The sequence below is a fragment of the Propithecus coquereli genome, unplaced genomic scaffold, assembly GCF_000956105.1.
Source record: "Propithecus coquereli isolate 6110/MARCELLA unplaced genomic scaffold, Pcoq_1.0 Scaffold26, whole genome shotgun sequence".
Taxonomy (NCBI): domain Eukaryota; kingdom Metazoa; phylum Chordata; class Mammalia; order Primates; family Indriidae; genus Propithecus; species Propithecus coquereli.
Window position 1 is genome coordinate 6021075 of NW_012148174.1, and position 27325 is coordinate 6048399.

A 27325-nucleotide genomic window follows, 5' to 3' on the forward strand; every position below is an offset into this window, starting at 1 on the left:
AGCATGGTACTGGCACAAGAACAGAGACATTGACCTCTGGAACAGGACTGAGAATCCAGAGATGAAACTATCCACTTATGGTAATCTAATCTTTGACAAAGCTGACAAAAATATACACTGGGGAAAAGAATCTCTTTTCAATAAATGGTGCTGGGAAAACTGGATAGCTACATGCAGAAGAATGAAACTGGATCCCCACCTCTCACCTCTCACAAAAATCAATTCAAGATGGATATCAGACTTAAAGGCATGAAACCTTTAAGAATTCTAAAAGAAGATGTTGGGAAGACCCTTTCAGACATTGGCCTAGGCAAGGAATTCTTGAAGAAGAACCCCAAAGCAATCACCGCAGCAACAAAAATAAATGGGATCTAATCAAATTAAAAAGCTTCTGCACTGCCAAGGAAACCATCATTAGAGCAAATAGCCCACAGAATGGGAGAAAATATTTGCTCTCTACACATTTGATAAAGGGCTGATAACCAGAATCTATCTAGAACTCAAAAAATTCAACAAGAAAAAATCAAACAACCCCATCAACAAATGGGCAAAGGAAATGAACAGAAACTTTTCAAAAGAAGACAGAATAATGACCAGCAAACATATAAAAAAATGCTAAACATCTCTAATCATTAGAGAAATGCAAATCAAAACCGCAATGAGATATCACCTAACCCCAGTGAGATTGACCTCTATCAAAAAATCCCAAAACAACAAATGCTGGCGAGGATGCGGAGAGACAGGAACACTCTTACACTGCTGGTGGGACTGCAAATTAGTGCAACCTCTGTGGAAAAGAATTTGGAGATACCTCAAAGAGCTAAAAATAGAAATACCATTCGATCCAGCAATAGCACCATTAGGCATCTACCCAAAAGAGCACAAAACATTCTGTCATAAAGACATCTGCACCCGAGTGTTTATGGCAGCACAATTCACTATTGCAAGAATGTGGAAACAACCCAAGTGCCCGTCAGTCCATGAGTGGATTATTAAAATTTGGTATATGTTTACAATGGAATATTAATCATAAGAAACGACAGTGATCTAGAACCTCTTATACTTTCCTGGATTAAACTTAAGCCCATTATCCAAAGTAAGGCACCACAAGATCGGAAGAATGGGCTCTACTTGTACTCGCCATCAAATTGGTACTAACTGATCAACACTAGTGTGCTCACGTGGCAGTAATACTCCCCAGGGATTAGGGAGATGGAGGGTAAACTCGTAACTAAAGGACACGGGAAGCATTGTAGGGGGGGAACGGCATGGCTTTAACACTCGCTTGGGTAAGGCAAAGACATAAAGTGTAACCATAATGTTTGTACCCTCATAATACCCTGAAATAAAAAAAAAAGAGATCGTAGACTTTTTGTGGACATATGGTAAACTTCTGGCTTCCTTCGTATCCCTTGAAGCCCCTAGTAAAAATTGTATGTATCTGTAAGTACCATGTTAAAAATGTATGCTACCAACGAAAATCAACAGGTTCACCCTTTAGTTTTCATTCTGTCAGTGTATATTCTCTATTTTGTCTGCTTTCCTTTGTCCTGAGTTTAGAAAAGAATCTGCTAAAAAAAAAAAAAAAAAAAGATAAAACTTCCTATAGATTTCCGTGAAGTTTAATTGTATTCCATTATTTTAAGGTAATCTTTGATGGTGAAGAAGCAGTGGATGCTGGTGGCGTTACAAAGGAGTTCTTTCTTTTGCTGTTAAAAGAACTTTTGAATCCCATCTATGGAATGTTTACCTACTATCAAGATTCAAATCTCTTGTGGTTTTCAGATACAGTAAGTTAGTGGTGTCACAGTTAAAGACATGGATTGAATTAAATTTTCTTTTTGTTGTCAGACCAATCCCCTGACATCTGACTTTGCAGAGGGGAGCATAACAAAGATGATAATCTAAAATGTCTAAGTAATGTATCCAGTCTTCATTGACACCTATTGCCAAGACATAGTGCATTTCGTCAGCCATCAGCCCTATTTCTGTTTCTAATAGATAAGGTCTGGGTCGCCCAAGAAGGGTAAAAGGGAACACAGTGTGATAGAGAAATTGGCTTTATGACATTGAAAATTCAGTAATCAAATATGTCTTATTTTAACAACAGTGACAATATGTGTATGAATACACACGCACATACATACACCCACTTTATTTTTGAAAATCCAGTAGGAGAGCTAAGTTTTAAAGGGCATTCTGATTTTAATCCGAGTATAATTTAGATTTTTTTCTATCAAGAGTTTTCTCCCTAGAGCTGCACTGTTCCAAAAGGTAGCCGCTAGGGACATGTGGCTATTTAAATTTTATTTAGCTAAATAGTATTAAGGATTCATTTGCTCAGTTGTACTAGCCACATTTCCAGTGCTCAGTAGACACAGGTAACCATTGGCTGCCGTAAGAGATGGCACAGAATAGGATGTTTCCATCGTGGCTGAAAGTTCTAGCGGACAGCCCTGCTCTAGATGACTGTGGGCTGTTCCCTGTGTCACTGGGTGAGCAGTAAATGCTTCACTCTGTCTACATTGCATCTTTGACGGAAATGAACTTTTGTCAGGGGTGTTTCTCTGCTTCAGAAGGTAACTAAATATTAATGAGACCTTTATTCTCTTATATTGAAAATATTTTGAGGTTAATGGTAGAATGTTTTGAGGAGTACAAACACTGCATTTCTTTTTAACACATTTGTATATGTCCTGAAAAGTGTTTTGTAGAGCACAACTGGTTTCACTTGATTGGCATAACCTGTGGCCTAGCTATCTATAATTCCACTGTGGTGGATCTCCACTTCCCGTTGGCTCTCTACAAGAAGTTACTGAACGTAACGCCTGGCTTGGAAGACTTAAAGGAGCTATCACCCACTGAAGGAAGGTACAAAACTGGAAGACAGGCAGTTGGTGTGGGGAACTGTTCTGGCTGCCTCTGGCACTGGGATTAAAGATGGAAAATACCATATGTACAAGTCTGAGTTTATTGAGTTGTGTGGTTAGACTCCATCGTGTATGTTTTGTCTTAAGAAGTAGCTACACAGCTACTTGCTTGAAGCATTGCCTATGTCGCTGTAAGGGCAGAGGGAAAGAAAGAAAAAGATAACTGCCCAGGAATACAGAATAATCTCTGCTTTCCTATCCTGAACAAATAAATAAGGACATTGAGGCTTGTCATGGCCCAGAGATGACAGGGAGAGAGGATTGAAAAGGGAGACCTTTTAAAAAGTTTATTGGTATGTAATTCACATGCCACACAAGCCATTCATTTAAAGCAGTGGTCCCCAACCTTCTTCACACCAGGGACTAGTTTCTTGGAAGACAATTTTTCCACAAACATGGGGGAGACGGAGCTCAGGCAGTGTTGCTAGCGATGGGGAGCGGCTGTAAATACAGATGAAGCTCTACCGCCACTCATCTCCTGCTACGTGGTGTCGCCCAGTTCCTAAGTTTCATGGAAGACAATTTTTCCATGGACAGAGGGGCAGGGCACGGTGGCAGAGCTCTGCGGCCCTGGTCCCTAACAGGCCACAGACCGGTACTGGTCCATGGGCAGGGGTCGGGGACCGCATATTTAAAGTATACGATTCTACGTATTCATAGAATTGTATGACCATCAGGCCGGGTGTGGTGGCTCACGCCTGTAATCCTAGCTCTCTGGGAGGCCGAGGCGGGCGGATTGTTTGAGCTCAGGAGCTCGAGACCAGCCTCAGCAAGAGCGAGACCCTGTCTCTACCAAAAATAGAAAGAAATTAATTGGACAGCTAAAAATACATAGAAAAAAATTAGCCGGGCATGGTGGCGCATGCCTGTAGTCCCAGCTACTCGGGAGGCTGAGGCAGAAGGATTGCTTGAGCCCAGGAGTCTGAGGTTGCTGTGAGCTAGGCTGACGCCATGGCACTCACTCTAGCCAGGGCAACAAAGTGAGACTCTGTCTCAAAAAAAAAAAAAAAAAAAAAAAAGAATCGTATGACCATCATCACGGTCAAATTTAGAATATTTTCATTCCCCTAAAGAAGAACCTGGCACTCCTTTGTCGTTATCCCCAATCTCTTCGTCCCCCAGCCCTAGGCAACCACTAATCTACTTTCTGCCCCTATGATTTGCCTGTTCTGGATGTTTTATGTAAGTGGAATCATACAACATATGGTCCTTTGTGTTTGGCTTCTTTTACTCAGCGTGTTTTCAAGGTCCATCCGCGTGGTAGCACGTGTCAGCACAGCCGTCCCTTGGTATCCGCAAGGGATTGGTTCCAGGCCCCCCCACCCCACACACAAAATCCATCAAAGCGTCTGGATGCTCACATCCCACAGTGCCCCTGCAAGAACCTGTGGATATGAAAAGCTGGCCCTCCATATCCATGCGTTTTGCATCCTGCAAATATTATGTTTTCTTTCTTTTTAAAAAAATTTTAAAATGTATTGATACATAGTAGATGTATGTATTTCTGGAGCACATGTGATAATTTAATACATTCATGTAATTTGTAAAGGTCAGATCAGTATAATTGGGATATTCATTACCTTAAATATTTGTCTTTATGTTAGAAATGTTAGAGTTATTCTCTTCTAGCTATTTTGAAACATACAATAGATTATTGCAAACTGTAGTGACTCTACTGATCTGTCAAACACTAGGTCTCATTTCTTCTATCAGCCTCTGTATTTGTACCCATTGATCAATCTCTTCGCAAATAACAATATTTTCAATAGGTTTTTGGTTAAATCTGTGGATGTGGAACATGTGTATATGGAGTGCCAACTATATTTTATTTTTTTAATTTCCAAATGATATATTCCATTATATGAATTTGCCACATTTTGCTTATCAGTTGATGGACATTTGGGTTGCTTCCACTTTTTTGGCTGTTACGAATAATGCTGCTGTGAACATTTTGTGCACAAATTTTTGTGTAGATGTAAGTTTTCACTTGTCTTGAAAGTGAAAAGCAATTCCTGGGAGTGGATCAAGTATATAAAAAGAGCTTTAATAGGAGGGAACATCTTTTTATGGAGAAGGGATACCGATTTTAGGGTGGAGTTAGAAGAGGGGTGGTCTCCAAGGCACTCTCTGGAAATGAGACCATCACACCTCTGATACAGGACACCAACACTGAGAAACCAGAAAGGATGTGAGGGCTGGGGGTACAGAGAGAGGAAGAGAAAACGTGGGAGGAATATGAAGAAATGGCAGAGGGAGAGTTAGGCAGTGTTAATTTTTTGGTAATGGAAAGAGAAGGCTAGAGAGCCACAGAAGTGTGTGCCATTTGCTTTGCTAGCTTGGCTGAGAATTATGTATTTCACGTAATGATTTTGTCTGATCAACTGGTAGCAGGTTTAAATTCCACACTGGGAATTTTCTTCCTGGGCAACTCTTGATGGAACTGCAAGACCGGAGCTCAGTAAAGAAAATGTGAGTGAGGTCTAGTTATAAGAATTTATCCTCTTGAGAGCTAGGATATGATTTGTGTTGACATAAACATGTTCTTTTAAGAGTATGTTTTTTTCAGAGTTCTTTAGTGTGACAGATAATACAGTGTCTTTACCATACAGAGCCTTCTGCACTAACAAGCCATTAAGATTCCTAAATGGATGAGGTGACTTTGTGGCTTTTTTTTTTTTTTTAAATGATGGAAGGATTATTTTACAATGCATAAGCCGGTGAAGCCAGTCTGTAGGGCCACTGCATTCCATCTTCTCACGCATACTTCTAAACAATATGAGGGTTAAGAGGATACAGTATGTCAGATTTAAAACCCATCTGAATTTCTTCATAAATCCAGTAAGATTTGTCAATAGGAAAAAAGAACAATTCATGGATGTCATACAAGTCTGTTGCCATGATTCTCGTCTTCAAGGTTTAGGTACATGGTTTTCTGTCAGTCTGAATTTATGTTCATTCTAGAATCTTAGAGTTTTTCCTTGCAAACAATCTGTACATGTAACTGAAGTAAAAACACTATTGCAGTGACTGATTTGCCTCTTTTCCTCTTCTGTCATTCTATGATTAGGAGTCTTCAAGAGCTTTTAGATTACCCTGGGGAAGATGTTGAGGACACTTTCTGCCTCAACTTCACGGTAAGAATTTCCGCAGTTTACTCGCGATTGTGACTGTCTCTTTCGTCTTACTTCCAAGTCATAATTAACATTAGCTCTTCTCCAAATCAAAGAACCACGTCAGGGACTTCTCTGAATCAGATCCTTTTAGTCATAGTGTCTTGAGTGTCATAGGAGTTCAGTAAATGTGTTCAGTACATAAATGAATGATTAATCCATATACTTAGGAAAATTACTAAAGCATTAGGATTAATGCTTCTCTGCTCCTGACATGTATGTATTTCTTTTCTAGAGTCCATGTCATTTTCTCCTTGATTGCATTTATTGGCAATTTATGTCTTAAAAGATGTTTTTTAAGATGCTGATGTTTTCTGACTCAGATTCTCATTCTTCTCCCAAGAATTTTCTGTAATAATAAATGGTCACGAAGCTGTATTTGTTCCTAAAGACTCTCGGTCATTTGGGTCCTAGAAAGATAAAAGGTAAACAAAAATTGAAACCTTTATTTTTTCCTGCCTGAAACATAGATCTGCCGAGAAAGCTACGGCGTGGTTGAGCAGAAGAAGCTGATACCCGGGGGAGACAAAGTGACCGTGTGCAAGGACAACAGGTTAGTCCTGGCCCGGCCTGTTGCAGACGTTGCTACTTCATTTTTTGGCAGTTTGACTTTTAAGACCAGGATTAAAATTAACGTTTTAATCCCCTCTGCAGAGGACGTAAGGGTGATAGAGCAAGAATTTGCAGATTTTAAAGAATTTTTAATAGTAGAGCAATCCCCTGGATTTAGGAGATAACTGTTTTAGTTCTAGATCTACATCTTACTGACTTTGACCCTGAGCAAGTCACATGAACTGTTTGATCTCAGATTTTTCATCAGTAAAATGGGGATTATAATAACTGCCTTCTCTACTTCATGGGGCGGTCGTGAGAATGAAGTACGGTGAGTTATAGGAAAATATTTTGGAGTGAGTGAACTCACAGCATCTAGCACAGGGTTTCTAGTATTTAGCAGTGTGCCTGGCCCAAAAATGCTCAAAAAATATGTGTTGAATAAATGAATGTTATAAAGCTGCTTGCTATTACTGTTATTTTACTGCTGAAGAATTTGTATAGGTTTTAAATTATTGCTCTCTCATGAAAGTTAATTCAAGTATACCTGATTTTTCAGGACAATTCACAGTCTGAGTTATCTCTTTGGAGAAGATATTCAATTTTGTTTCCTTTTGTACTGAATTATGGTAATCTGCATATAAGCTAACTCATTTTATAAACGCTGAGTGCCTACTGTGTGCCAGGCATGTTGCTGAGTATAGGAGAGGAATAACTTCTGTCCTGGAGAAGCTCAGCATCAGAATTAAGGATTAAGGATCCTTCTGTCCTTGGCCGGGCGCGGTGGCTCACGCCTGTAATCCTAGCGCTCTGGGAGGCCGAGGCGGGCGGATTGCTTGAACTCAGGAGTTCGAGACCAGCCTGAGCAAGAGCGAGACCCCGTCTTCTACTAAAAATAGAAAGAAATTAATTGGACAGCTAAAACTATATAGAAAAAAATTAGCCGGGCATGGTGGCCATGCCTGTAGTCCCAGCTACTCGGGAGGCTGAGGCAGGAGGATCGCTTGAGCCCAGGAGTTTGAGGTTGCTGTGAGCTAGGCTGATGCCACGGCACTCTAGCCCGGGCAAAAGAGTGAGACTCTGTCTTTAAAAAAAAAAAAAAAAGGATCCTTCTGTCCTTGATAAGCTCAGCATTAGGATTAAGGATCAATGTACATCCACGATTGCGGTAGATTATGGGATGTGTGATGGGAGTTACAAGTGCCATGGAAGTAGGGCAAGAGGCTGTAACACTTTTACCAGACACTGAAGAATGCAAGTGGGTGGGGGAAGACGTTTTAGGCCTAGGGAATAATATGAGTCAGGACTCCCAAGTTTGACACGTGACAGCGAGTGTCGAGTACTTTTGGGGTGAGGACCAGAATATTGATGCAGGGTAGGCACAGTAGTGTCAGAGTGGAGGTTGCCAAGCCCTCGAATGGGACTTGGATTGATCTCTGTTTTAGAAAGATAACTCTGATGGCCGTATAGAAATAGACTATGTACAGGGAGAGTCATTAGGAGGCTTTTGAAATGGTTCCGGTAAAGGATGCTTGTAAAGGGGCCAGAAAGAAGGTAGTGGGAATACGAAGTTGGTTATGTGTGGGTTATATAATCAGCAGGAGCTAGCTAGCGTCTGATCAGATGTGGCTGGTAGGAGAGAGCCATGTGTTGATAAAAATGCCGAGGTTTCTAATTCAAACAACGAATAGGAAACTGTCTATAAAGCAGGTTTGAAGGGGAAGAGTTCCATTTTGAATATGTTGATTTTTGACATGTCTGTGCACTATCTAGGTAATTATGTTTACAGCAGAAAATTTATCTCAGTAAGAAAGTTTTATACGAATATCTTATTTGTTCGATTACTATGCCAGCTTCGATCACTGGTGACTTTGAGGTTGTTTTTACAATGAGAACCACAAAGAAAGAAGTGGTGAAATAAGTAACAAGGACAAGGAAAATTGTACATTTTTAGAGACACTATAGAAAATAAAATAAAATATGGACTCTTTAGATGAGGATTTGAGCATCATTAGCTCATAGACTACAGCGAAAGCTTCTTGGCTTAAAGAAAGGGCAAGTAGGGGGGTGGGAAAAGAGAGAATGACTATCTTCAATTGGGAGGGAGAAAGCCTTTATGGAAGAAAGCAAGATTTCAGAAATTTACAAATGTAGAGAAACTAGGTCCTGTTTGTAAGCATGCAGGGAAATGAAATAAAACTCACTCTGGGCTTTAGTTGGTGTTTTCCTCTAAGTATTTGCAAAGATGCAATCAGAGATCCTATGAAATTCACTCTACTCAAATGATCTTAGTTTCCTTCCATAAATCTTCCCTTTTGAAAACAGGAATGGTAGAAAACCTGGCAGACTTCTTTTATCCTTTGACATTTTAAAAACAGCTAAAAGCCATATTTGTCATGTAAACCTTCTAAACTATCCAGGAAGCCTCAGCTTTGGGGAGTGTGTGAGCTACAATATCAGAGTTAAGTGAAATGATGGAGAAGCCGTGGAACATTCAACAAAAATGGCTTCAGATGATGAAATTATCTTGGCTGTAGAAACCTGGTATAGAGGCTTGTCTTATCTCACTCCAGTAAGATGTTTCAGTCAAAACCCATACTTGACGCTGGGTGTGGTGGCTCATGCCTGTAATCCTAGCACTTCGGGAGCCCGAGGCAGGAGGATCACTTCAGGCCAGGAGTTCAAAACCAGCCTGAGCAAGATTGTGACTCTGTACAAAAAATAGAAAAATTAGCTGGGTGTGATGGTGCACATCTGTAGTCCCAGCTACTCAGGAGGCTGAGGCAGGAGGTATCTCTTGGAGCCCAGGAGTTTGAGGTTGCAGTGAGCTATGATGATGCCACTGCACTCTAGCCCAGGCAACAGAGCGAGACCCTGTCTCAAAACAAAAACAAAAATCATACTTGATAAGAATCTCTTGAAGCTAAAAGCAGTTTTGTTTATCTATGTAACTTTTGTTAACAGCAAATAATTTGTTTTCAGGACTTTTTTCTTAATAGGAACAGGCTTATTATTCCATACAGTCTGATAATGTTTTTAGAATTGATACGTTTATGGCAGATCATAAAGCAGATTTGTTGGCTCAGATGATTTCTCTTCCCTTTTTGTTTTGGTCATTGCTTTATGAAATAGTATGTGTATGTATATATCTACGTGTACGTATAGCCTTTCGTCTTTCAAAGGATGAGGTTTTGCATCAGGTTTCAGACAAGATAACGTGTGCATCATTTGTTAGAAGGTAACAGTCTGAGGAAGGCGAACGTTTCGATTATGTCCTCACGTTCTGTGTGTTTGATACACTGGCTGGGGAAATGGGTGATCCAACACAGGCTTACGCAGTTTGTGACATAATCTGCAGTTGAGGCAGATGTTGGGATTTATAACTCGTTTTCATATCTTTGTCAAATTATTTCCTCATACTTTTTTTTGTCTTTTTTGCTCTCTGTCTCCGAGTCTGAGTTTTTCTCTTTTTCTGTCTCTCTGCTTCTCTCTCTCTCTCCCTCTCACTATCTTTCTGTTTACTCAACAGACATTTCTTTGAATCAACAGTTGAATTGACTCAACAGTTGCAAGACAAACTGGGCAGGATTGCTGAAATATATAACACAGTGTGTTTAGGGTGATAGCTGTTCTCATATGCAACCATAAATGAACTATGAAGACTAAACTGAGTGGTTAAATCTGGAGGCATTCAGAAAAGTCAATTTGGACAGATACATCTGTGAGGACAGATACGGAACAGAGCTAGGTTTGGAAGCCTTCTAAGATTTGGATACTAGAAAGTAGAGGAGAGGACATGAAATTGAACGATGCTCTGTAAAGCGATAGAATAATCTGAGTTGCTGTTTCAGGCAGGGGACGGAGAGTGGGTGGGGAATGCATGTTGGAACGGGGCATTGCTGGGAAAAATTTTGTTTGGATGACCCACGTTAGCTTAGCAGGGGGATTCGATTGTAGGAGACTTTGAAAATTACGCTGAGAAGTTTAGGCTTCATTCAGCAGGTAACAGAAAGCCATTGTCAGCTCGTAAGCAGAGTTGTTGCACGATAGGAGTAGATCCGTGGCTTGCTGTTTTTCTCTCTTCATCTTTTTTCCTTCTCTTCTATTTACACCTGTTGCTGGTACATACGAGCTTATGGACATTGCTTAACTCCACGAGTGGTTCTGGAATCAGGGATCATTGGCCCAGTGAGGACAGCATGTGCTTGTCCAGAAGGCATGAGACTCCTTTTCTCTTACTTTGTGATTATTTGCCTCCCTTTGACTTCAGCGCTGCTCCTTCAAAGCATTTACTGTGAGGGTGTTCTGATGACACACGGGTTCTTTACAAGAAAGAGAATGTGTCCACCCACGAGCACACTAAGAAAAGGATCCACGTTATTGTGTTATAAAACTCCATTTATTTCTGTTACTGTGGCTTTCTAAGCAATAGCTTCAAAAGTTGTGTGGCTTTTTTTTTTTTTAAACTCTTTTGTACAAGGGAGGATGCCGTTTCACATACTGCCCGGCGGAGAGGGGCTTCCCATACTGATTGCCGACATACTGTGTTTGAGATCGAAGTGTGGAACAGCTTCAGCGTTAGGCGGAAATTTAAGATTTGGCATTTAAGAGTCACTAGCACTCACTGGCATTGCTGTGTGTGTCTCTGTGTCACTCAGTGTCAGCCAGGAGAGCCTGTTGCTGTCACAGTTACCTGTTTATCTTCAGTCGGGTTACTGTAACAAAGTACCTTAGACTGAGTGGCTTATAAACAACTGAAATGTTTTTTCGTGGTCTTGGAGTCTGAAAGTCCAAGATCAGGCTGCCAGCATGGTCAGGTTCTGGTAAGACCCTTCTTCCAGGTTGCAGGCCACCACCTTGTTGTTGTGTCCTCAAGTGGAGAGGAGCGATGGGAAGCGACCCTCTTAGGACTCATATAAGGGCATTAATCCCATTCATGAGGGCTCCCCCTCTACATACTGTCACATTGGGAGGTAGAGTTTCAACATAGGAATTTTGTGGGGGCCACAAACATTCAGTTGGACAGCTCCCAACAACCTAGTGTGGTTGCTGCCACACTGCTTAGTATAGCTATTATGGTTAGGGACAACCAGAAAAAGACATGAGTGAATTTTTTTTTTCTTTTCCTTTTATGCTGCACAAAATAGAAATCTTATCAGCAAAGTACATTAAGATCCTGGTAAGAAAGGTTGTATGAAGCTGTAAAAGAGTAATCATTACAGTTATTACCTCCTTGGCTATATACCGTAATCTCGTCATTGACAGTCCTGTTTTACGTGACTAAGAAAATGGAATGAATAAACCATGAGAATAATACCTGCTGGATTTTTAACTTAGGCGGTCATGTGCACAGATATTGCTGGCAACGAAGCTGTTTTTGTTAACAGTAAAATATTTGCGGCCGGGACTGCCCTAGAGGAAAATGCCAGAGAGATACCAATTCCATCTACATAACTTATTCCATTCCATTTGGTTTTAAAATTGCTTTCTGTCCTTGGATCAGAGTTACCCAGTCAAATGAGTTACAAGAATCCAGGTAAAAAAAAAAAAAAAAAAAATATCCGTGGCTGATTACGGGTGGCTGCATCAGAGCCAGATCTTGCCACAGCTGGTGGTCACATCTGGATAATTCTGTATTACGTTACTACTTGTGCGTGGTTAAGTATTTCTCACACTGTATAACATGGTGTTATTATCTTTAATGAAAAACCCACATACTGTTCTAGATTCCCCCACATTTAGTTGAGTTTGATGCAATCAAATTAAATGCTGTTGCTGTTCCCCGGGAAAATGGGAAGAGACAGAGACAGAGAATAGTAAAAGCACCACACAATGAGAAGTGTCAGATTTAAGGCAGGTGCTCCAAAGGGCATCTAGATTCCGTAGTGAGAACCTGAGAATAAAATTCATGCATGACAAACACTTCTAGCTCCTGAAAATCTACTGACGTTAAGACTGCTGACAGACTTCAGTTGATCTTGCAGGATGGTCTGTGAGGGGTGCAGTGGTTAAGATCTGCGTGTGTTTACAGTGTCCTGTTAAAGGAACAGCAGATCACTAAAATGCAGTAACACTTCTTGAGTACTCACCACGTGCCAGGCACTATTTGAAGTACTATACATGTGAGCCTCTGCATTTTGCAGATGAGGAAACTGAGGCACAGAGAGGTATAAATCACTTGTTCACGGTTACACAGCGTGCAGTCCAGGATTCAGAAGCAGGGCAGGATTCAGAGCCAGGCTATTCGAGTCGGAGCTGTGCTCCATAGGCGTCAGCACGCCGCCTCGCAGAGGCGAGGGCTGGGCCTCCGGGGTTCCTGCCCCCCTTTCTCCCAGGAAGAAAAATGACTTTGAAGAGTTTGCAGTTTTTCCTTTCAAGAAGACTATGTAATTTTTTTTAAAAAAAAACAGAATTGGGATAGTTCAAAACATACTGTATGTGAATGTCTGAACTTCTAAACTTACGTTGTTACAAAGCTTTCATGGGTCCCCTTACTAATGGCTGTACGGTCTGCTATGTGAATGCGTATTTTCTGTTTCTTCACTGTTTGATATTTGGCTTGTTTGTATGTTCTTTTTCATTTCTTTTTTCTTTCTCTTCCCCCTGCAACCATTTTTAATAAGACTATATAAAACATCTTTTTTGTATAAAGGTATTTTTGCCTTTAAAAATGGATGTTCAATGATAAGCAGTGCTAAGGTCACAAGGGTACAATCAAAGCATATAGCATTTTGAATCTATTAGTAGACACTTTTGCTGAATTGATTTTGCCAACGCATTATAGTAGCTTATACATCATCATCAGTGTATGAGAGTACCATTTCACTGAATTCTACACTGTGCGCCCTCTTTTGAAAAAAACGAATAAATTCAATCTCCTTTTTATAATTCTGCATGTCTTTCACATATAGGCTACTTTACGTATTCTACACAGTATTGATCCATTTTACTGCTGTTTACCTCTAAAATATTTTTAAAAAATGAATTACATAGAAGGTGGTGGTCACTGTGAATGTACAAAACGCCACTGCATTGTTCCCTTTAAAATGATTAATTTGATGTTATGTAAATTTTACCTCAATAAAAAAAGTGTGTACGTGTGTGTACATGTGTGCATGTGTCTGTGTGTATGTTCTGAGTGTAAACCTCAGGGAGAGCTCCCGTGCTTGCACGGTAAGCATCGGCATGCTACAGATTTCTGCATAGTGCTCAGAGCTGGTTGCGTGTCTAATGCATGCTGCCGTTCTTTCTGCCAATTATATTGTGCTTTGCTGACTAATTTTGCCCTATCATGGGTTAAAAATGGTTTATGAGTGATAGTGTTTGACCTGTCTTGAAGGGAGGGTATCCTGCTAGATTTTAACATGCAGATTTTATTTTATTGCTGCCTGAGGCACTGTCAGATAAGCAGTCTGGGAAGCAGAGTAAAGATCAGCCCAGTTAGGATATGGTAGAAATCACTTAACACTATGAAAAGCATCATAAACATCCCCGTGTCCTTAGAGACGTGGCCAACAGTGGTATGTCTGGTAGCTGAAAAAACCCATAGCTAAAGCCTTATTGTAAACAGAAGAAAGATTGCTGGCCAGAGCTCACTGCTGGGAATGCACGTTTCCAGATCTTGCCAGAGCCCTGGTTCACGCAGTGCTGCGGTTTCGGGAACGTATCTTTCTGCCTGAGACAGTGTTTGTAGTATTCCCTCTTTTTAAAATAGTCTGTTGATGTCTTTTATGTATTTTTCCATTAGAACTAGGTAATTTTCACATGATTTGTGTGAATTCTTTATATTAGGATTATTAACCCTTTGCCATCCACGTTTATTATAGATTTTATTCCCAATTTGTTTTTGCTTTTGCAAATGTAGAGGGTATGTCTTTAAATCTTTATAATTTCTTTATTTTTATGTTGTCATGTCTGTTACTTCTTTTGGTCTTATATCACTCTAAGCCTTCTCCTGTCCAGTAACTGATAAATATTTAATATATTTTCTTTAGTTAAAAAAAATTTTTTTTGAGTCTGTAGTCTGAGGTAAAAATCTAAACAGTTTCCAAATTGCTGAAAGTTTTCTTAGCTATTCTTACAGGTGAACAACATTAGGGTAAATAGGTTCCTGATCCAGTTTGGGTTTTGATTAGAATTGTAATAAATTAAAAGTTAATTCAGGAAAAACTGACACTTTTGTGATATTTAGTCTTACCATCCAAAAGCCTATGTTACATTTCTTTGTTTTTGCTTTTCACATAGGTTGTATACATTATTTATTAGAGGTTTTTATAAATATTTTTATTTTTACCATCAAAAAGAGCCTTTCCCATATATTTTGATCATTATTAATGCCTAGAAATAAATACTGGGTTTTGGGCATTTAATAACTAGTCTAACTTACTAAATATGAGTAGTTTTTCAGTTGATTCTCTTGGGTTCTCTATATTTAAATAATCATATGCCTGCAAAAAATTTTTCTCAATAATTATACCCCTTGTGTTGGAATTGTTTTTGCTTTTTACTGGACCTAAAAAATATTAAATGATATTCTTGTATTCCTGGAGACAAATGAATGTTAAATTTTTTTCTCTATTAAGATAATCATATGACTAAGATAATCAGAACTTCTTACTTAATATATTATTTTGATTTTCTCTTTTGCTTGGGCTGGCCATAGGAAAATTAACATTACGTTAAGGTTATTTGCACTCATCTGTTGTCATTAGCAACAGGTGAGAGCTGCCTTCATTCCCTAAGGTAAAGCAGCAGTATTATTTTGCTTCTTTGTGATTTTAACCCTTAAGGGAAATGGAAGAAAATGGTATCTGATTTTTAAATTTTCTTGTAGTCTGGTTTTTAAAAAATTTTTGTTTCATTCAGAATGCCCAAATGTAAGGTTGAAATAGCCTTTTTTTGTATATTCATTATCTCACATTAAAGTTTTTTATCCTTTCTGGGAGGAAATCAAAACCTGATTTTATATTGAGAAAACCAAAGCAAGATAGTTTATTGAATTTCCTGTGTTTCTGAATTAAAGGCCATGTTCTTCTCTCATATTAAGGAATCATGAACATAGGGATATGATGATGTCCATTTTCTTTTGAAATGGGAGAAGAGGATTGAATTTCCAATAAATGAATTTATAGTGTCGTTTTCTTTAATGTAATAATAATAGCCAAAAATTATTCAGCACTTACTGTGTGTCAGATGCTGTTCTGTGGGCTTTATGTGTATTATATTAATTCATTGGTTCTTTATCATAACCTGTGAAGAAGGGATTATTACTATTCCCTTTTATTGATGAGGAGAAAGTGAGCACAAAGAATATTAGCTGAAATGCCCAAGGTATATTGCTAATAGGAGGCAGAGCTGGGATTTGAATACAGGCAGTCAGAGTACCAAGACGTTTTTATTTTTATTTTTGAAAATACTGTTTTATTAACACCACAGTGGTAAACAACTTTATGCTTATGTTCTTTATAGATCACTGGCTCACATATAATTCAAAACCCACAAAGAAGCTAAAAGTCTTTACATTAAGTATGTTCTTCCTAGAAATCCTTACTGTATGCCAGTCTGTCCTCAAGCAGTAAAAATTAATTATGCACCATTTTATATTTAATATGTCACATTTACATAGCAAAATAATGAAGGCACAGCTAATACAAGCAAACGTAAAAACCCTTTCTACTTCTGAGCTGGGGGTAGGGGCACACACTTGGATTGGTTCTTCAAGTATATATTTTTTCCAAACATATTAGCTTCAGTGAAGAGTTCTGATGATTTTCACAGCTACATCCTAAAAGCTACATGACATAAAGACTTCACAAGGATCAAACTGCGTAACATTGACTACACATGCTTTACGGAATTTGCTACATTCTACATCTCTTCAAGTAAATTAATACTTCTAAAATGCTAGGTAAAGTGATTTAATACTTAAACATTTTGGGTATTTTTTACACTTTGTAAATAGATGTTACCAAGAAAACACATAAACATGAGATTATAACTAATGAATACATAAGTTGACGATATTATACAGATTTTACACTCTCCTTGGAACCACACTGTTTCTCTAAACTCAAACATTCAGAACATTTTTCAGAACTAGAAATGGCAGTTTCCTGGCCTCATTAACAATGAGTGTCACAATCTCCATCACAGTCTTCCTCGATGTCATCACTCCCCTCTGAAGTGTAAGATGTCTGGGTTACAAAAGCAAAGTCTTACAGATGACGTCTTTCTTGCGCTGTGCTCCCTCTGCACTGGGAAATGTCAGTTCTGAAGAAACCGAAGAATGACGCGTTGGGAAAGCGTTCGGTCTTCGCCGGGGCGTTCCTGTGTAGTGTAATGGCTGCGTGATGAATGGGGCTCAAAGTGACGTTCTTTACTTCACATCTGTTGACAGCCCTGTACTAGCCTCTGTTCCAGTCCTCCCAGAAGAGATTATGAAAAAATAATTTGACGTTTAATTTGGTTTTCTTCAATACGTTTTGATATATTTATTAAGTTCAAAATGAAAGTCAAATTTGAAATGGGCTGGTCGGGATCTAATTGCTTCAATTTAATCTACTTTAGGAATGTCAGAATAAATTCACATTGTATTTTGGTCAAAAAACCTGAGGCTTTTTAAGCCCACCAACACTCAAAAAAAAAAAAAATCAGATTGTTTTCTTCATCGGCTTTCTCCTCGTCAATCTCTAACCCCCTCTTACTTCTTGGCGTCATCAGGCATCTCGGCGCGGGCACCGTCATCTTTCGCCTCCGCGGCCGCCGCCGCGGCCGCCCCCTCCTCTTCGGCTTCCTCCTCCTCCTCCTCCTCGTACTCCTCCTCATCATCATCTGCCTCTAAGGTCCATGCACATTCCTCCATCTCGCCGGTGAGCTCTTGAATCTTGGCGAGTAGGGGCTTGTAGATGTCGTTATACTTCTTCTCCAGAGCCTGGAATTCCTTATCAAATTTGGCTTCTATCTTATCGCATCGCTTCTGCAGCTTTTTGAGGGCCAGGACTCGGCATTTCACCGAATTAGGCAGGCTCTCGATAAAGTCATTTCTCGGCTTTGCTGCATTCTCTGCAGGGGTCTCGGGCTCCTCGGCCATCTGACCGGCGGCGCCGTCAGAGTCGCCAGCCGCGCCGTCGGAGTCGCCACCCTGCGCACCGCCTGCCGCCATTACCTCCTCCGCTGGCTCCGCTGCTGCCGCTGCCGCCGCCGCCGCCGCCGCCTGGCTCGGCTCCGCAGGCCCCTGGTTTTCCGAGTCAGCCATGTTAGAAGAGACGCCGCAGAGGTCTCGCCGGCTCCCGCAGAGGCCCTGCACCCAGGCTGGTCCAGAGAGATCTAGCGGATGCGGCAAGTGGGTGACGCGCGCGGCAGCTGCGGTGACGTCGGCCGCGGCCCCGCCCTTTCGAGTCCTGGCCCTGGACTGGCTGCCCGCTCTCAGCTGATGGCCATGAGCTCATACTGCACCAGATTCCTCTCGTTGCTACCCTGCTCTCTCGCGGGTCTCCAGGATACCCCGTTGCCAGGCTCGCCAGCCTCCCCCGCCCGTGCGGAGCGGCCTGGGAATGCTAATGGTGCCTGCGGCACTTTTTTGGGAACTGCGTATGTGGCCTCAGCCCGTGTTCCGCGCGCTGCTCACTCCGTCCAAGCCCATGTGCTCCTGCCAGTGCCTCTGCCTTTGCATCTCTCCTGATCTGGCGTTGGTCTCCTCTTAGATTCCTCCAGGTTCCTCTCCAGAACGTGGAAGCACGAGAGGATCTGGCTCCGTTCCACCCTTTTGGCGACCTGGGGTGCACGTGTGTGGAGAGGGCCGCTTGCATCCCTAGGCTCGGTACCTGTCCGTCCGCGCAGCAGCCCCCTTGGCCGGCCCACCTACCTGGCGGCACACACCCTCTTCCGCGGCACGCGGCAAGGCGTCTCTCAACAAGACGGGCCGCGGAGGCGGTTTTGGCGTCGTTTGGGTAGGCGGCTCAGAGCTCTGGGTATCCCCACATGTGTTCTAGAAGGTTCTTCGGAATCGTTGGCCTGTGGGAAGTAATGAAGCTGGAGGAGAGCCAGATAAAAGCCAGGCCCCCTCTTATTCCGGTTGAAGCGTGGCTTTAGTCCGCCCTTCGTGGGGACACGCACACGCGCATGCGTGTGCACACACAGCCAAGGCACTCCGCAGTTCACTATCTGCTCTGGGAGTCTTGTACGAGAACGTTAAAAAGGGTCTTAAACAGCGAGCTCTTGCTCTCTAATAGAAAAATGAGTGGACGTTTCGGTTCCTTCCTTTGTTCATGAAGCCAAAATGAGAGCTGCCCGAGTAAGGATTAGGGCACAGATTTTTAGGTGTGGGAGACAGACGATCCTCACAGCGGTTCCTCAGGAATGCTTTCAAATTCAGCATTGCTGATTGAAATGTTTGTATCTCACTATTTTGGGACTTGCTGGAGCTTTGGGACTATGACTCTTAGAAAATAACTTCCCAAAGTACAGTCGGTGGGCCATCTTTTGGTTCTCGCGAATATTAAATGAGTTCATGATGTGTAAAACTTAGTGCTGACACATAGCAAGCACTTGCTAAGTGTTTTAATTTTTTTCCTACAAAATGATTGCATTTATTAACATACAAAAATATTTATCTGCAATATTCTCTCTTAGAGAACGGCGTCTTTGTGCCCCTCCTCAAAGAAGATAATAATTGACAAAAGGCCAAAGGCCCAATGTATTCCCATTTAGCAAACATCCCAGTTTTTTATGTACTCGTGATTCCTCTTGTCTATTTTCCTTTTAATTCTGCTCCAGAGAATTTCCCTTTTCCCTTCCCTGTTACCATCTGTAATGACAGAATTTTATTAAGGCTGAAATTTCAGTCTTAGCACTGACTGAATTTGATGTAATATTATATAGCATCTACATTTGGTTGGTGGACACTGTATATATTCCATCTTGCACCCATATATTCCATATATGATCTCTTTGGATGGCTACAGTCACTCTGAGTTTAGGAATGTTTTTTTCTCATTTTATAGATAGTAAACTTAGAAGCAGAAAAATAAAGTGAAATAGATTGTTACTGCATGTATCACTTAATTGGCAGAATTAGGGCAGAAACTAGGCTTTCTGATTCCTATTGTATAGCAGTTGTGACAGACTTAAAAACCAAAAAAAAACCCCAAATTGCAATTAAGTCCATTTGATGAAATTAACTTGCTTGACACAGCCAGAATGTGCTCATTCATTCAAGATTTTTATGTTCCCATCTCAACAGATCTTAAACCTTAGTGTTAAGCTAGGCTATTATTTTGAAGTCTGGTTTATTGAGGTATAATTTACATACTGTAAAATCTACCCCTTTGGGGTGCTTTCACAAACTAATACAGTCTTATAAGCACTATAGTAATTAAGATATAGAACAATAACATCACCCCTGAGAATTCCCTCCTGGCTTACCCCACTCCCAGCCTTGGTGACCACTGATCTATTTTTTGTCTTAGTAATTCTGTTGTTTACAGAATGTCATATAAATGGAATCATAAGAATGTAGCCTTTTGAGTTTGGCTTTTTTTTTCCCCTTGAGACAGAGTCTCACTCTGTTTCCTGGGCTAGAGTGCTGTGGCATCAGCCTAGCTCACAGCAACCTTGAACTCCTGGGCTCAAGCAATCCTCCTGCCTCAGCCTCCCAAGTAGCTGGAACTACAGGTATGCACCACCATGCCCGGCTAATTTTTTATATATAATTTTAGTTGTCCAGATAATTTCTTTCTATTTTTAGTAGAGACGGGGTCTCGCTCTTGCTCAGTTGAGTTTAGCTTTTTTCACTAGCATAATACATTTGAGATTCATCTGTGTTGTTGTGTATATTAGTAACTTGTTCCTTTTTATTATTAACATTCCCATTTTTGTTATTTCCAGTTTTTCGTGATTACGAATAATGCTGCTATGATCATTTATTTGCAGGTTTATGAATGAACATACGTTTTTCTCTTACAGTGGGATAACTGGGTCATACAATACATGTATGTTTAACTTTATAAGAAGCTGACACACTCTTTTCCAAAGTGGATTGTCTTAGTTCATTTAGTGATGCTATAAAGGATACCTGAGGCTGAGTGATGTATCCAGAAAAGAGATTTTTTTTTAAGCTTACTATTCTGCTGGCCAGAAGGTTCCAGATTGGGCATGTGGTGAGCGTCATGGCAGAAGGCGAAGGGGAGCTGGCATTCACAGAGATCACGTGGCGAGGGAGGGAGCGAGAGGCGAGGTTCCAGGCTCTTTTTAATAGCCAGCTGTCACAGGAACTAAAAGAGCAAGAACTCACTCACTGCTGCCCCAGGGAGGCATTAATCTGTTCATAAGGGATCCACCCCCATGACCCAAACATCTCCCACCTCCAACACTGGGGAATCACACTTCAACATTTGGAGATTTGGATGGGACATTCAAACCATAGCATGGCTATGTAATTTTGCTTTCATACCAACAATGCATGGGAGTTACAGCCGTGACAGTATTTGCTCTTGTCTTCACTAGCATTTGGTATTGTCAGGTTTCTTTTTTTCTAGTCTAATAGCTGTGCAGTGGTATCCTTAATGATTAATGATATTGAATATTTCCCAACGTGCTTATGTGCCACTGTTGTATCTTTGATAAATGTCAGTTTAGATCTTTTTCCCCAGTTCCTAAATTGGATTTTTTCCTTTCTTATTGAGTTTTAAATGTTCTTTATATGTTCTGGATCCAAGTCCTATATGAGATATGTATCTTGCAAATATTTCCTTTCAGTAAGTGGTTTGTCTTTTCATTTTTGTAACAGTGTCTACAAAAGGCAGAACTTCAAAATTTTGATGAAGTCCATCTTATTAATTTTTCGTCTATGGATTGTGCTATTGGAGTCATAGCTAAGAAATCTCTGCCAAACCCAAGGCCATAAAGATTTTTACCTACATTCTCTTCTAGAAGTTTTATAATTTTGGGTTTCACATTTAGGCTATGATCCATACTGACTTTTGTATAGGTGTGAGGTTTTTTGTTTGTTTGTTTTGCATATGTTGTTTTGTTGATCCGGCACCATTTGTTGAAAACACTATCCTTTCTCTACTGAATTACCTTTGCAAATTTGTCAAACATCAGTTGACATTATATTTCTGGACTTTCTCTTCTTTTGCATTTTTTTATGTGTCTTTCTGTTGTTGTTATCGTTGTCTAACAGCAGAAGCAGTAATGGGAGTCTGGGCTCTGTTTTGAGTCAGATACTTTTAACCTTGAGGGGATGGCTTTTTTCTATGATGGGCCCATCAATCTGTACCCTTTAATGGAGTAGAGGAAGCCTCAGATCAGGGGTGGGATTGGATAGTATTTGAGGGTCCAGGTACAGGAAAGCCTACGAGCTGGGAAGATGTAGCACATCTGGGAATTCTGGTTGGTTCCTAATGGCCTATGAGTCTGAGCCCTACCTGCTGAAGCAGCATGTCAGCCTTCCAAAGTATCTCATCTGAGCGTTTCTTCGAGTCCTGGGGAGGACATGGTGGTAGGGATGGTTCTTGCATGTGTTCATGAGTAAATCCCACTCAGAACTGTAGAACCTTTAAAATTGAACATGTGCTGAACTATAACGAAGGAAACAGGTGCTGGAAGAGTGATAAAGAATAACCAAGGACACCTAATGCCTCAGACCATGATGATTTAAGCATGTATGATTTTTGGTTTCCTGTAATTTGCATCAAATTGGATATTTCATGATACATATTTTGGTTGACCTGCTTGGTTCATGTATACATGATTTATCTCCATGGAAATGCTGAGGAACAAGCGTGTGTGTGTGTGTGTGTGTGTGTCTGATTGTGAGTTTGTGTACATGTCAATGTGTGTGTATGAATGTGTGTGTTCTGGGCATGTGAAGCATGTCCATGTGTGCCCGTGAGTGCACGTGTGTCTTCCAATTTGCTGGCGTATAGTTGTTCGTAGTAGTCTCCAATGATCCTTTGTATTTCTGCGGTATCAGTTGTAATGTCTTCTTTTTCAGTTCTGATTTTATTTATTTGGGTATTTTTCTTTTATTAGTGGGTAGTCTAGCTAATGGCTTGTTGAATTTGTATTTTTAAAACAAATTTTCATTTTGTCGATCTTTTTTATTTTTTTGGTCTCAATTTCTTTTATTTCTGCTCTGATGTTTATTATTTCTTTCCTTCTACTAATTTTGGATGTGTTTTTTTCTTGCTTTTTTACTTCCTTGAGATGCATTGTTAGGTTGTTTATTTGAAATCTTTCTACATTTTCGATACAGGTGTGTATTGTTATAAACTTCCCTCTTAATACTGTTTTTACTGTATCCCATAGATTTAGTATATTATATTTCAGTTTTTGTTTGTTTTAAGAAATTTTCTAATTTCCTTCATAATTTTTTCATTGACCCTTTTTTGGTCATTCAGGAGCATGTTTAATTTTCGTGTATTTATACAATTTCAAAAGTTTCTGTTGGTATTGATTTCTAATTTTATTCCATTGTAGTCAGAAAAGATATGATTTTCTGGTATGGTGTGTTATAGCATGGTGGATACTATGATGTCTGCTAAAAGATATGGTATGATTTTGGTTCTTTTAAATTTATTGAGACTTGTTTTGTGGCCTAATGTGTGTTCTTTCCTGGAGAATGTTCCATATGTTGATGAAAAGAATTTGTATTCTGCATCCGTTGGACAAAATGTTCTGTAAATGTCTGTTAGATCCATTTGCTATAAAGTGCAATTTAAATCTAATGTTTCTTTGTTGATTTACTGTCTAGGTGACCTGTCCAGTGCTGAGAATCGGGTGTTGAAGTCCTTGCATATTATTATATTGGAGTCTCTTTATTTATATTAAATATTATTTGTTTTATATATCTGGGTGCTTTGGTGCTAGTTGCATGTATGTTTAGAATTGTTATATTCTCTTGCTGAATTGATACCTTTATCATAATATAATGGCCGCCTTTGTCTCATTTTATGCTTTTTGACTTAAAGTCTATTTTATCTAAGTATAGCTCCTCCTGCTTGCTTTTGGTTCTCATATGCTTAACATATCTTTTTTCATCCCTTCACTTTCAGTCTATATGTCTTTACAAGGAAGTGGGTTTCTTGCAGGCAGCATATAGTGGGGTCTTTTTTTTTTTTTTTTTTTTTAAATCCATGCAGCCAATCTATATCTTTTAAGTGGCAAATTTAATCCATTTACAGTCATGGTTATTATTGATAGGTGAGGGCTCACTCCTGTCATTTTGGTAATTGTTTTCTGGTTGTTTTGAATATCCTTTGTTTCTTCCTTCCTCATGGTTTATCATTGTGGTTTGGTGGTTTTCTGTAGTGATAAGGTTTGATTGTTTTCTCTTTCTCCTTTATGTGTCTACTATTTTGTGTTTTTACACATTTTTGTGATAGTGATTATTGTCCTTTCACTTTTGGATGTAGGTTTCCCTCTAGTATTTTTTATAAGGCCAGTCTAGTGATGATGAACTCCCTCAGATTTTGCTTGTCTGGGAAAGACTTTATTTCTTCCTCATTTCTGAAGGATAGCTTCGCTGGGCATACTATTCTTGGCTGGCATTTTTTTTTTCTTTTGGCACTTTGAATGTATAATCTCATTCTCTCCTGGCCTATAAGGTTTCTGTGGAGAAGTCTACTGCTAGTCTAATGGACATTTTCTTATATGTGACTTGATGCTTTTTTCTTGCTGTTTTTAGAATTCTTTGTCTTCAGTTTTTGACAATTTAACTGTAATGTTCCTTGGCAAGGCCTTTTTGGGTTGAATATGTTTGGGGACTTTTGAGCTTCCTGTATCTGGATGTCTGTATTTCTCCCCAGATGTGGAAACTTTCAGCTATTATGTCATTAAATACATAGTCTACACTTTTCCCTTTCCTTCTCCTTCTGGAATTTCCGTAATACAGATATTTGTTCACTTAATGATGTCCTGTAAGTAGACTTTCTTCACTGTTTTTCATTCTTATTTTTTTCCTCTGGGTAATTTCAAATGACCTATCCTGTAGTTCAGTCATTCTTCTGCTTAACTTTGCTATTGAAGCTCTCTATTATATTTTTTATTTTATTCATTGAATTTTTCAGCTGCAGGATTTCTGGTTTTTTTAATGATTTCAGTCTCTTTGTTGAATTTCTTATTTCATGAATTGTTTTCTTGATTTCATTGAATTGTCTGTCTGTATTTTCTTGTGTCTTGAATGTCCTTAAGACCATCATTCTTACTTTCTTTTGTGGTAATTCATTGATTTCCTTTTCATTAGGGTCTGTTACTAGAGGGTTATTATGTTCCTTTGGTGGTACCATATGTCCTTGTTTTTTTTCATGTTTCTTGTGTCCCTGTATTGATGACTGTGCATCTGGTGGACCGGTCACCTCTCCCAAACTTTCTAGAGTGGCTTTTGTAGAAACAGTCTTTTACCTATAGTCCAGTTTTATTGTGCTGGTTGGAAAGCATGTGATAACTCTGTTTCTAGACAGCTATGTTGTTATAGCCTCTTGAGCTGCTTTCAATGTCAGCAATAATGGTGGGCACTTCAGTGGCCTCGGCTGTAGAAGTATATGGTGGTGGCAGCAGTACAGATTGTTCATGTCCTCAGTGTCAAGGGCTTTTGGAGTCCTATTCTCATTTTCCCCATAATGGTGAGGCTCAGCCAAGGGGATCCCTCTTGGTGCCAGGTCTGAGATGACCTACAAAAAACTACAGTGATGCTGGGTTTTAGGTGTAAGTGCTCAGAGTGGCTGTGGGGCTGAGTTTCTAGGTTCAAGGTCTTGGGGTGCAGGTTCACTCTCAGTGGCAGGGTTGGGTAAAGGTTGCCCACAGAAGCAGGATCTGTGACTCTGAGGCACCCCTTAGCAGCTCAGGCCCAGGGGGCCGGGTCGTAGCTGTGATTCTACCCTGGGGACACAAGGCACGGCACTAGCCTGATGCTGGGAAAGATGAGGTGCTCTGAGAGTTTGGGCCTGCGGAGCAGGGTAGGTACAACTGCAATTCAGAAACCTGAACCAACAGGGCTCAGTGGCAACTTGGGTCCCAGGGGATGAGGCACTGTGCAGTCATGACTCTAGTCCCCGTGATGGTGAGGCTTTGTGAGGCTAGGCACAGCAGCAGCAGGTGCTCCGGAATGGCAGAGCACAGCTATTGTTTAGGCCCTGGGGGAAGCAGGGAACAGCAGAGTGATGACTTCGCTCCCCAGGGCGAGGGATGTCTCAGCAGCTCAGACTCTAGGGGGCTAGTCCAGCTTCAGGGAAACGGGGTACTAGAGTTGCTTGGCCTGTAGGGAGGAGTGTCTCAGGTCAGCCACTGCTCTGTTTCCCTGGGACATGGAGTATTATGTCAGCTTAGCCCTGGGATGCCAGTTGCTCAGATCAGCCAGGTCACCAGTTCCCCAGGGCAGGATATGCCACTTCAGCTCAGGCCTGGGGGACGTGACTATTCTGGGTTGACGGGGCACCATTACCCTGGGATGAAATGTGTCGCTTCAGCTTAGGTACTGGGGTGTGTGACCACCACTCTGGATGGCCATGGCGCTTTTTCCTGGGATGTAGGGCAGTGCTTCAACTTAGGCACCGGGGAGGAGGAGGCAGGGTGCCGCCTCGGCTCTGGCCCAAAGGGGGAGGGGGAAGGGAAGGTGGAGTGATTCCACCTCTGGTTGGCCCCATGGGGAAGAGGGTAACAGGTGGTCACAGCTCAGCCTGGGGATGTTGGGCCACTGGGCTGGGGTGGTTCGGTGGTGGCTTGGCCCCAGGAATACAGGGAAGCTGTGGCTACTCACCCCCAGATCAAGACATACAACTCCAGCCATAGTTTGAGTTCCAAGATGGCTGGTGCAGCGGCCGGGCAGGCCTCATGGGGCAGAGCACAGCCGTGCACTCTAGGCAGCTCCCTCAGCTGGGACTAGTGCCTGTGAGGTCTCAGGGGACCCCAGTGCTAAGATCTGTAGGTGTCCAAGGTGTTGCTGGGGGTTGCTGGAATCCTCTTGCTTATGTTCTCGCCAGAGGGAGAAGCTGCTCCTGGTTCCCAGCTGACCCCGTTGGCGGAGGGGGTGGGGTAGGCCTGCCGTTTCCTCCAGTTCTCCACGTGGCTAGCCTGAGTTTTTGTTCTCACCCGGGTTTCTCTTACACCTCCAATGCACTCTGGCGCTCTGGGGGGCTTCTCGTCAGCCCTCTTGTTGATGTCACTTCCTCTTAATTAGTATTAAAGGAAAGAATATGTTGAGAGCAACGTTAATTGATGTGGAGAAATGAGAGTCTCCGTGTTAGTTCGCTAGGGCTGCTGCAGCAAAGTGCCGCAGAAATAACAGCAGGAATTTATTATTTCATACTTCTGGAGGTTGGAAATCCAAAATCAAGGTTTGGGCAGGGTTGGTTCCTTCCGAGGGTTGTGAGGGAGGGCTCTGTTCCAAGCCTCTGTCCTTGCCTTGTAGCTGACTGTCTTCTTCCTGTGTCTCTTCACATCATCTCTGTGCGTATCTCTGTGTCCAAATTTCCCTGTTTTATTAGGACATCAGCCATATCAGATTAGGGTTCACCCTAATCGCCTCATTTTAGCTCGGTTACGTCTATAAAGACCCTATCTTCAAATAAAGTCACACCTCTGTGGTACTTTGGGTTAGGGCTTCAGCATATGAATTTGATGTGGACACAATTCAGCCTATAACATTTCACCCACGGCCACTCAAAATGTATGTCC

At 41.0% G+C, this 27325-nt stretch overlaps 2 protein-coding genes across 2 annotated transcripts in view; one reads left to right on the plus strand and one right to left on the minus strand.

Annotated features, from left to right (window-relative positions):
* Nucleotides 1-27325, plus strand: part of HERC3 (HECT and RLD domain containing E3 ubiquitin protein ligase 3) — a 108382-nt gene that overhangs the window by 66113 nt on the left and 14944 nt on the right. The window contains exons 18-21 of the mRNA XM_012647211.1: nucleotides 1647-1790; nucleotides 2705-2871; nucleotides 5998-6064; nucleotides 6571-6653. Coding sequence (XP_012502665.1) covers nucleotides 1647-1790; nucleotides 2705-2871; nucleotides 5998-6064; nucleotides 6571-6653 — 461 coding nt within the window. The remainder of the gene's footprint in view (nucleotides 1-1646; nucleotides 1791-2704; nucleotides 2872-5997; nucleotides 6065-6570; nucleotides 6654-27325) is intronic.
* On the minus strand, nucleotides 16056-18017 carry NAP1L5 (nucleosome assembly protein 1-like 5). Its single transcript, XM_012647210.1, has one exon. It carries the CDS (start codon nucleotides 17904-17906, stop codon nucleotides 17352-17354), a length of 555 nt encoding a protein of 184 aa, XP_012502664.1. The 5' UTR covers nucleotides 17907-18017; the 3' UTR covers nucleotides 16056-17351.